At 32.2% G+C, this 12,362-nt stretch overlaps 1 protein-coding gene across 1 annotated transcript; it reads right to left on the bottom strand.

Moving 5' to 3' along the window:
* Positions 1–2,632: 2,632 nt before the first annotated feature.
* Positions 2,633–12,263, bottom strand: LOC139778779 (uncharacterized). The gene is given in 12 exon segments (XM_071716877.1): positions 2,633–2,937; positions 2,999–3,141; positions 3,213–3,365; positions 3,466–3,733; positions 3,808–3,981; positions 4,067–4,190; positions 4,298–4,555; positions 7,096–7,375; positions 7,378–9,111; positions 9,205–9,481; positions 11,685–11,892; positions 12,163–12,263. Coding segments are annotated over 11 exon segments (3,822 nt in total). The 5' UTR covers positions 11,885–11,892; positions 12,163–12,263; the 3' UTR covers positions 2,633–2,726.
* Positions 12,264–12,362: the final 99 nt, after the last annotated feature.

Raw genomic sequence — 12,362 nt, 5'->3', positions numbered from 1 at the left:
CACGGAGGTCTGCTGGCAGTGTATAGATCCAATCTTCGAGCAGCAAAAATTTTCGCTGGAAGTGAACCAAAAGGGCCCGGGCAAATAAAAAACTTAAGCAATAAGGGCCATTCTATAATACGTCGCTTTTTTAACTTTTTTGGCGACAGTAACTGGCAATCGGCAATCAGAAATAACACTTTTCAACTAACAGTTGCCATCGTTTGCGACATATTGTAGAATGACCCTTAAGACTTAAGCAGTAAGCAAATCAGCCAATCACAGTCAAGAACTCAAGACATAACGTAAGCGGTAGCGAATCAGTACTGTTGATTTCGTTACTGCTTAAGTTTTTCTATGTGCCCAGGCCTTTAATACACATGTAGGCGGGAGAGCCCCTCCCCCGCATAAAAAACTAATCTAACTCCAAGCCTATTCCTAAAAACTTGAAATTGAAATTTAATTGAAATAGGCTTGGAGTGTGTTAAACTAAATTTCAATTTCAAGTTTTTAGAAATAGCTTTGGAGTTAGATTAGTTTTTTTATGCGAGGGAACCCCCCTTCCCCCCGCCTACATATGTACTGTCTACACATCAGCAAATTACTTTCTTTAGCACTGACATAAACTTGTATTATATGTATGTACATACGCTTCAAATTCGCGCTTTTTGCATACGCATGTGGCCACGAAGCATATACAGTTTTTCGCCTTTTTAAACGAAACCGTGATCTAATCAAACGTTTTAATTAGTTATTTATTCGAGACCAACAAACGATCCGCATCAATTGAATCCATTTTGAAACGAAAACTGTAAAGACCACTATATTTATCGGATATATTAACACTAAAAATTATTTTCATGTTTACATAAAACCTATTAAGTAACAAGTGTTTAAGGTGATGCTGGAGTCGTCTGTTTTACCGACATTTCTTTGTCGTCACGTAGCGTCGTATTAATTTGACAGAATTAAAAATCCTTTTCCAAAATTGCAGTACATACATCAATGATTCAGGGAAACTCCGATTTGATATAGAAAACGATAAAAAATTACCGAATTACAGATTTCCTTACCTACTTTTATCCTAATATGGCGTCTCAAGTTACAGCGATCGCTGTCAGCTCATCACAAGATGTGCTTCATATAAAAGATATACCATTGATACGAACGTGAAAACGAGTTTCCCTGAATTGCACAACAAGAAAAACATCGATAAACCCCCCAAATCAAGATTTGGAAGCGTAATATAAAAGTATAATATCGATGTGTATCGTGCGTATGTGTGCGTGCAATGTAGCGTGCTATCCTTGTCTATATCTTTGTCTATACAAGGACAGATATAGTCGATAACATAGAAAATGGTAATTTTGTCGGTTATACAGACGGCTCCAGCATCCCCTTAAATTAGTCTAACAATCACCTACAATAAGTGATTAACGATTCGCAAAAAAATCGCCACGCGCGTTAGAAGTGAAACTTCTGAAGGCAAGGGTTTTGCCATAACTTTTCGTGTCGCAAAATTCGTATCGCTTTTTCGTGTCGCAAAATCGAACTTACTATCGTGCCAAAAGAAGGAGCCGTCTCGCCAATCCCGTACGCTTATTGGTCGAATTTTCGTTACACTTTCCCAGATAGCAAGTTGCCCGCAGGTTGCTGTCAATTTGCTTAAAACTGCTCTGCTTAAGTTGCCTTCAATATTGAGAAAAGCGGCTTCCGATTTTGCCTATTGAATTGCCGACTTTTATTGCCACTAAAACGGTTGGCAACAGATTGTGGCAACTTTTATGGCAATAAGTATGCTACGAGCTTTCCGCTTGTTTGCGTAATTAGGTACCTAATCGTTGTCTGCATAATGCTTTTAAGTTGCTCTAAACGAAATTACTGTTGCCCGGTGACAGCAATATGATGACAACTGAAGGGAAGCTTATGCCAAACACTATTTCCTTTCTTATGCCAGGAACGCTTGGCTATCTGGGTTTCGCTTCCCAAAATTCGTGTCGCTTTTTCGTGTCGCTAAATCGAACTTACTACCGTGCCAAAAGAAGGAGCCGTCTCGCCGTACGCCTATTGGTCGAATTTTCGTTACACTTTTTGTTTCCCAAAATTCGTGTCGCAAAATTCGTGTCGCTTTTTCGTGTCGCGAATCGAACTTACTACCGTGCCAAAAGAAGGGGCCGTCTCGCCAATGCCGTACGCCTATTGGTCGAATTTTCGTTTTGGTTACACTTTTCGTTTCCCAAAATTCGTGTCGATTTTTCGTGTCGCAAAATCGAACTTACTACCGTGCCAAAAGAAGGAGCCGTCTCGTCAATGCCGTACGCCTATTGGTCGAATTTTCGTTATACTTTTCATGTTGCGAAATTCGTGATTTCGTGTCACGAATCGAACTCACTACCGTGTCTAAAGTTTTACTTCAAAAAGTTTTAAGTCGAAGTTGTCCGGCTAACTTTATTGAGGTAGAAGTCGCACTGGCAAGATGTCAAGCTGTACGGCAATGTGGAGGGGGACTTTTTAGGCCTTCCGTGGGAAGTGACCTGCGCGAGTCGGACGAGTTTTCGTCTGATCTACTCTCAATCTCTCGTTGGACGGAGTACATGTAGTAGGTACATACATATAACAATTTTAGGGCTTCAATGTTGTAATAATATGACAATTATTTATATGTATCATTATATTTGTTAAATATTACAGAATATCTAAAAAATTTTGTAGTTTGATTTATTATCATTTTTTCATATGAGTTTACATCATAGATACACAACGCTATTAGAATTGATTACAAAGTCGTATGCACTGTCGTAGTTTAAAATTGTATCTTTAAAGTCTTTTAATTTGATAACAGTGTGTTTATGTACTTTCAAGTTCTTCCTTTTGTATCTTACTACCGTAATCATTTTATCCAAGATGTAATGTAACCATAGAACATTCGTATATGGTTCAAATTTTCGCCAATTATTCCTACACACATAATGAAAATACGGTATAAAAAAAGATAAAAAATAAAACATATGCAACTTACTGAATTTTGTCACGCATAAGACGATAAATCTCAAATTGATATTCGCCATGAGCAGTAAATAAAGCTGGATCTAGTGCAAGATCATTATATATGCAGCACCCTTGGTATAGCATTCTCGATAGTGTAAAATCTATTATAGATACCTTGAAAAAAATTCATTAAAGTTATACATCAAAGTTGTAATAGTATTTGAAATGTCTTTCGTAGAACACACCTTTACACCTTTGCTAGGAAACTTGACCTCTCTCCCGCCAAGATTGTAATAAATATATGGTTCTTTTGTTCTTGATACCAATACATTACCCCAATGCAAGTCTCTATGTTCAAATTCAAGTGCCTTTTCTGCAATTGCTAATGCCAATGCTATCTGTAAAAAATAAAAATTTAAATACTGATGGATGAATAACTAATTAAACATAATTTTCGAAAAGTGTATTTGTACCTTACCGCAATTATAAATAACAGACCTGTAAAAATAGAGCATAAGCCTCTTCCGCGGTTTGAAAAACGAAGGCTTCAAGATCTTCTCCACCGTGGCCGAGTTCAAGAGCAATATATAATTGATTTTCACCAAACATCGATGGACAATCGTTATCGGATGTTTTGTTATTATCATAAATATTCCAAAGTTCTACGAGTTTCTCTGGATATTTTCCTTTAATACAGCTGATATTTTTAACTTCTACGAATCCATTAGTTTTGTATGTAGCATTTAATTTCAGATCATCCAATTCTCTGCAAACATCCTCTTTAGTGATTTTTATCAACAATGTCTGCATGCAATTGACTCACATGATGAGTTGACTCACTTTGCAATCATAATTTCTGACAATATTTCACTGAATTTCTTTTGTGGCTCACCATTGACTAACTGTTCGTTTTCTATAGGAATAATTTTTATAACAGATTTTTTACCATCGTACTCATAAAGAAAAACTTCTCCATAAACACCTTCGCCTATTTTGCAACAATGTTCCAAATAACTGCCAATATGAACAATTAATAATACAGTTTATATATATTATAGTGTTAATACAACTATACAAATATATACAAAGATTTACATACGAATCTGGGAAACGATCCGCAAAAGACATATAACAGTTTTGGGAACATTTCTGTAAAACACTGTCTCTCGCAATTGTGGAACTACTGATAATTCGATCATCATGTATCAATGATTCCTCTTGATCTGTAATATTCGTTTTATTTATATCAATTAATATAATATTCCGTGTAATATATAAATATGTAGTGTTGTAAAACGAATAGAATATAGCAATATATGAAAATACTTACATGATAGTTTCAAGCTTGGAGATTTTTCTGTTGTTATTCCAAATGCTTCAAGAAATGGAGTATCTTTGATATCACGCTTGATGCTTGTATTATTAAGCACAACTCTCACTGAGATTCTTTTAGAAAATCTTGCATAATTCGTTAAATTGAATTCTTTACAACTGTTACTGTCAAATGGTGATACGTTTGACGCATTGAGTCTATCACTAGATAGATCCGTATTATTTTTGCCTTTTTTCAAGCAACTTTGGAAAATTCCTGTACATAATAATTGTTACAATTTTACTAGTTGTCTACCACACTATATACAGGGTGTAACAAAAAATAAGTTGTCCGCTACTTTAAGGGTGAATAGTACATATAAAAATAATGAAAAAAATTCTTATTAATATAGATTCGCAAATGATTTCCTATTGAGTTATGGGCATTACAACTTTTGAGCTCAAATTCGGTTTATTAACGAACAGAATACGTTTGAAGTTGTCAAAAATACGTACAAAAATTAAAGATGTTCAAAGTGGCATCCTTGCATGACAATACATTGTTCGGTTCATCTTCTCATGTTCGCCCTAAAATGTTCAAAGATACCAGGAATATTACGTATTTCTGTACATCCATCCTGTATACATTGGTACCGAACCGAACGAATCGAACAATGTATTGTTCATGCAAGGATGCCATTTTGAACATTTTCTTTAATTTTTGTACGTATTTTTACAACTTAAAACGTATTCTGTTCGTTAATAAACCGAATTTAAGCTCAAAAGTTGTAATGTCCATAACTCAGTAGGAAATCATTTGCGAATCTATATTGATAGGAATTTTTTTCATTATTTTGATGTGTACTATTCATCCTTAAAATAGCGGACAACCTTTTTGTTACACCTTGTATATACTGTATAATACTATCAGATTATAAATACCACAAAGTCTACCCATTTACTGAAAACTATAAATACAACTATCAAAACTCTTTTTTACTCAGTCTCATTATTATAAAAATGGGTAATTATGAAGGAGAGGGGCTTTTTCACCGATTTGGCTGAAACTTCACAATTTTGTGTATTTTGGTGCGTAAAACATGAATGTATAAGTTAAAATTGTCGCCCTTAATTAGAAAAAAAGTTATTAAGTACTAAAGTTGACAGTTGCGTGGTTAGGATGTCTGTCATTTATTATACTTTGTATTTATAGACTTTTTAATATGCCATTTTCTGCTTTAAAAAAAGCATAATAACTATTTCTATTATCTTTTTTAATCATTTAATTCAATATATTATGGCATTATTTTCTTTGCAAAATATGCAGTTTTTGTTGTACTGAATATGGTTGGTACAACTATTCTCTGCTTTAACAAAAAACATAAATTATTATTTTCTTTGGAAAATATGCAGTTTTGTTGTACTGAATATGCTATAATATATCTATTGAATAAATGGTTAGATAATAGAAATAGAGTTATGCTTTTTTTAAAGCAGAAAATAATTGGCATATTAAAAAGTCTATAAATACAAAGTATAATAAATGACAGACATCCCAATCACGCAACTGTCAACTTTAGTATTTAATAACTTTTTTCCTAATTGAGAGCGACAATTTTAACCTATAGATTCATGTTTTACGCACCAAAATACACAAAATTGTGAAGTTTCAGCCAAATTAGTGAGAAAGCCCCTCTCCTTCATAATTACCATTAAATATACAAATCACAAGACACTTCTTATTATATTTGTTCATAAGATGTTATTGGTTATTGCCTCTAAATAAAAATGTTGTTTAATAAATTACTTTCAGTTGTTTTTCAAGAAAATTAACCCTTAAATGCCACACCTCTCAAGAATCTCGTAAATGACACATGGGGTCTAAGACCCCAGCATGAAAAATGTCTCTTACTTATTGATTTTTTGATATTTAGTTATGAAAATTATTTTCAATGTTTTTCAAGGCTTAGAAAAGAGAATAAAATGCTTATATTGTTAAAATTTCAATTTCAACATAGTATAAAAAATTAAGATCGCCAACAGTTAAAATATTGGCTCTAAAATAAAAAAAATAAAAAATAATAAATAAATAAATATAAGCTCCATTTTTGGCGGGAACATTTGAAAATATATCATTCTAAAGGGTCTGGGGTCCGCTGGACCCCGGGTGGCATTTAAGGGTTAAGGCTACAGTCCACTTAACATTACAAATGCTTCAAAACATTCTGCTTCTCCTCTTAATGAAGAAGAAAAAGAAGAACGCTTCAAAGCATTTGTAGCATCAAATGGACTGTAGCCTAAATAATATAAATATTCGGAATCTTACTTAATATATAAGCTTATATAGGGTGGGTTCGTGGAGCGTGCTATTTTAGTGCTATTGCATTATTCTTAATAAGTATGTATACGTATGTATATAAGTATGTATAATCAGGTATGTATACGTACGTATGTTATCTATGTAGTGAAAGTACACAGAGTGCTTTTATTTAGTGACACAAATCGACACAAGTATCATTCTGTCTTTGTTACATTTAATGTCAAGAAAGATAGAATGACGTTTGTGTCACTAAATGGAAAGCATTGTCTGTTACAAAAATAACTGAAAAATTACATGTAAAATAAAAATCATTTTTATAAAAAAGATATAGCTTTATCGATATCGATGTATAAGAAATGATTACTTACAATATAATAATTTATGAATTTATGTTTGCATTACGATATGCATGCATACATATGTACATTCTTTAACACATGTTAGTATTATAATTCTCTAATATAAAATAAAAAATCTAATCTAATATAAAAAATTACCTCGTTTCTGCATATCCAATATATTTCTAACGCTGTGCCTCCATTTTTTCCCTTTTCCAATACTTAACTTGTCTAAATCGGATCCATTGTTTATATTGTTTAATATTGACAAAGATCTAGCCCAATACTTGCCCGGTTTTAAAAAAACAGATTTCTCTATTTGTTTATTTGTACTATTGTATTGAGTCGCACAATTGAATGATTCAGAATGATCAAAAGACGAATTTATTGGATTTTTAGAACGCTCGGAATTATATGCTAATTGAACATTAGAAAAATCTTATCAGTTGCGACACAACAAAATATTTCGTTGTTCGATTGTGTGGCTTCATTATTCAAACTATTGGAGATATTTGACATGCTAAGATGCCATTTAGGATACTGTATTCTTCTTCCTATTCTGACCGGATCTTGCAATCGTGTAAAGGGACAAGCATCAACCATATTATCTTGACTTTTACCGAGTACACTATGTTTACTAATGTCAACAGTTTCATCTTTAAGATTTTCGTGAACCGTTTCTACAGCATTTATTCTTGTATTGTAATTTTTTTGAAATTCACTGTCATATTTTTGTCTCATATGCATGTCATTATCTAAATCTCTGAATGTTATACATACTTTGGAAGGTATGTATCGCGAGCTTGCATCAGCTTGCTCATTGTCACTTAATAATTGCTTTTGTTCTAAACGTAAGTCAACGGATGAATCCGCCTTATTTATTTTTGCAAATTTACATGCCAGCGCATCCGAAAAACATCTTTCTTTTATGTTATCTTTATTTGTACCTTTCGCCAAATGATTATATGCTGTATCGTCAAATAATGATCGTGATTGATTAGTACTTACAGCAGACATATTTAAGGAATACGGAATTTCAACATTACATTTTGTTTCATATTTCTGAGTAACTGTATGAGTATTGTCCTTGTAAGATGTTATTTCGTTCTCAAGAGCGGAATCTGTAGACATTTGGGATTTCTGGGACAACAATAAAACTTGTGTTTGTTGTTCCTGTATTTCTGCAGGATCGAGTTTATAGCATTCTGACATCATAATCAAAGAACGAGAATCTTTCCGATCAATGTTGGAAATATCTTCCTTTGTAGTTACTAATGGACATTCATGGCTCCAATGTAACTTGTCATAAATATTAGAATTAATAGGTGAAAAATTTATTAAATTGATGGAAGGTTTGACTTGTTTGCCAATAGGAGTGCTAGAAGCCAGATTTTGCTTTTTTTCATTAGATACTGTACCATTTTTCTTTATAAACTCTTCTATTTTTAATCTTTCCACTTTTACAAAACTATTTTTAATTTTTTTCGTATCATACGGTGCAAACTCAATACTTTTATTGCAATTTGGAATAATTTCAGATGGATTATGGGAAACTAAATGCAATATATTTGACTTGTCACTTATATTGATAGTATTTTTCATGTTTCTTTTACTCTTCAAGACGTACCAATCTTTAACAATATTATCACATATTGCTACAGAGCATTGTTTGACTGACTTGTGTTTAAAGTTTCCAAAGTCATTATATTCAGTTGAGACTGATCGCGAAATAATATTCTGTGTTTTAGAAACATCTTTGTCAGTCTGTAAAGTATCTGTATACAAGCATTTTACACTGTGCAGTATATCTTGCTTGTTTTCTGCAATCTCTTCACGATTCAATGTGTAATTCTGAACAGCGCAAGTATTTAGCTTAACAAAACATGGCTTGATGATTTGTTGGTAATTTGCTATTTGTTTGAAATCTGTGATGGAATCACTTGTTCTAATTGATTTATTTTGTAATGTAATTCTCTTGTCGATCTTTAAAACATTTTGATGCAAATGTTTATAGTTATTGTCATGTGAAATACCATTCTTATATGAGGCTTCTTTCAAATTATCCATAGTGTTAGAATTTACATGAGATACCTGTCCATTGCACACACGACTAGACTTAAACTTATCTTTTAGCATCTTTTTCTTTTGTATCTTATTTACTTGTCTCTTCAGCTCCTGCTTATTAATACATATTATTAGAAACAAATTTAACTGTTTATTCCTATAAATATACTGTAGAAATATAAATAGAACATATATTGTGTGTACCTGTGCTTTTCCTGGCTGCGTTTTATTTTTTATTGACATCACTCTTGTTCTTTTAGGTAATATTCTTGTGGAAATTTCTGGCTCACATCCTTTTTGTTTTCTACGTTTATGAGCTACTTTATGGCTAACATATGTTGGACTAAGTATACTATTGTACATAAAAAGATCGGATGTATGTTTAAGAGATTTTATATTTGTTACATCATTAATATCACTATCGCTGCTACTGCCTTTCCATGAATCATTTTTGTTTATATCCAATGGCATAGGAGGCACACTGTGTTAAAATAAATTCAAGATTGAATAAGTATACATATACATAATTTTCAATATATGTATATTATATGTTTACAGGGTGGGCCATTTAATCTACACGGTTATCTCCCAAATTATTCGTTATTCGAAAAAATGTTTCAAACAGAACTTACTCTATTTTGAAGGGTCATCTTAAGATGAACACATATCTTGCATAGGTAGAAGTAAGGTGTATGTGAGATTTTAAGGTAATCTTTGTTTTTTTTTTAATTTTAGAAGAGGATAAAACCCTCTATTACTTCCTCATAGAGGAAGCTTTGTTTTCGTAAATTTCGTATATGAACCTTTGATTGCGTATAAAGTTGGGTCTAATCAATCGTTAAAAGAATCGAAAAATGCGTTTAAATAAATTTCCGTGTGTGTGTGTGTGTTTGTGTGCGTGTGTACGGATTTGATGTCCGTGGTTGCTCTAACTTCCGCAAATTTTGAGATATCGGGCACAATTTTTTTTTTCAAATGTAGAGTATCATTAAGAAGGTTAGTATTGAATTTGGCGATAATCGGTAAAAGGGTACATTTTTAATAAAATTTTGAATTTTTTGAGAAATGTCCGTGGTTGCTCTAACTTCCACAAATTTTGAGATATCGAGCTCAATTTTTTTTTAAATGTAGAGTATTATTAAAGGAAAGTTGGTATTAAATTTGACGGTGAACGGTAAAGGGGTTCTTTCTTTATAAAATTTTGAATTTTTTGAGAAATGTCCGTGGCTGCTCTAACTTCCACAAATTTTGAGATATCAGGTTATTTCTAATTCTATTATATTCTTCAGTCTTTTCTACCCCTATTTCATATATAATTCTTTAAGATTTGATTGATTAGATCCAGCTTTATACGCGATCAAAGGTCCATATGCGAAGTCCATATATGGACCATGTAGCCTGAACAAGTCAACATTTCTCACAAAGTCAACATCGATTTGACATTGCGTCAATTGTAAAACCCCACTTGTGCTACTATGCTGATCCTTTTTCAATTTATAAAACTAGGTTAAATTTAAAATGAAAAAAAGTGTGCAAATTAGAAACTTGCATATTGCTTCCTCATCATTACAGATCGCTACCATTGCTCCTATTTTATTTCGCTCATAAAGCTTCCTCTATGAGAAAGCCAAACTAATAAATACTAATAATTATGCATCAAATAAAATACAAGCTTCCTTATAGAGGAAGCTTTATGAGCGAAATAAAATAGGAGCAATGGTAGTGATCTGTAAAGCCCCTTGCACAATGCCAGGCAACAGGCAATAGGAACAGGAAATAACCAAAAAAACGTTAATTACAACTTAAAAAATTCGAATGCTATGATTGGTTGGCAACAGGCAATAGGCACAGAATTTCCAACGTGACAGAAACTCTGTGTCTATATTGCCTGTGTCACTGTTTATTCTGCATTTATACATAATTTCTGATTTCTATTCCCTGTTCCTATTGCCTGTTGCCTGGCATTGTGCAAGGGGCTTAATGATGAGGAAGCAATGTGCAAGTTTCTAATTTGCACTTTTTTTATTTTGTCATCTTTTTCTATTAATCAATTATCATCTGAAACATTTTTTATTTGCTTAATATTTTTTGAGATATTCAAGGAAAATTCGATAAATTTTTCAATATGGTCACGATTCTCAGTAATGAGGGACCGACTTAGATGATGATGAATTGTTTGTCACAGGGAAAAGTGACACAGGACTTTTTGACCTGATTTGACCTCAAAAATATGCTGTTGCAAAAGTGCTCCCATTTTTGTAAATACTTATGTATGTTATACCATAATTTATACAATAATTCTATTTGAGGCACTATTGCAACAGCACATTCTTGAAACTAAATTAGATCAAAAAGTTCTGTGTCACTTTTCCCTCCAACAAACAATTATCGAGATATTGTAAGCTAAATATTGAAAAAATTACCAAATTTTCATTGAATATCCCATAAAATCTTAAGCCGGGTACAGACTTGAGCACGCTCGGCCCGAGCCATATATATATATATATAGATCTGTTCGTGTTGCCTCTACTTAGAATTATATATATATATATATATATATATATATATATATATATATATATATGTATATGTACACACATATATAAAACACAAAAGCAATGAGTAAATTCATATTATATATAAACATGCTAAAAAATATCTACTTTATTACAAATTTTTCTTACACTGCTCCTTTAGCAATTCTGTCGAATGTTGTTTCGAATGGATCACAATTTAAAGAATTATTATATGTTCCACTTTTATCGAAATAATCGTTTTCCACAGAATTATGTTTTTCACTGGATATGGCAGACAATGCTAATGAACTTACGAAAGGTTTTTTCGCAGTTTTTCTTTGATAAGTTCGAATTGGTTGTTTGCTCATTGTTTTATCTAAAAATGAAAATATTCACTTTAGTTTATAAGTCAGGTTAAGTTAGGTTATTTCAGAACATACAAACAAGTTACAAAAATTTTTAGAAGTTAGGTTAGGTTAGGTTAGATAATATTTAAATAACGGTACTTTTAATAAACGGTAAAATCAATATTATTGAATTTATTTGCGGTTAAAAAGGCTAAGACTTGCGAAAGCTTCTTTTATAAGGCACTCTCTCATAAATGTGCGACTTTTAAGAAAAATATGTTCAAAATTTCTTTTTTTACCTGATATTCTTCTTCACTTCTTCAAGAAACACGTTTATTTTAAAACAACGCCAGACATCTACACACAACAGAGTTCTAAATAATAAAGCCGCAATTTCATGCAGCGAGAAGAAACGCTAGAGTTCCTATATAACCCTTATTCTACATAGAAGTCGTAGTCGTGAGTTGTAAGAAATTGACCAATCACAGATTGAATATTC

Source organism: Temnothorax nylanderi, unplaced genomic scaffold, assembly GCF_030848795.1.
Source record: "Temnothorax nylanderi isolate EJ_2023f unplaced genomic scaffold, tnyl_v1.0 TNYL_tig0194_pilon, whole genome shotgun sequence".
Taxonomy (NCBI): Eukaryota; Metazoa; Arthropoda; class Insecta; order Hymenoptera; family Formicidae; genus Temnothorax; species Temnothorax nylanderi.
This window is presented reverse-complemented; position numbering and strand designations above follow the sequence as displayed.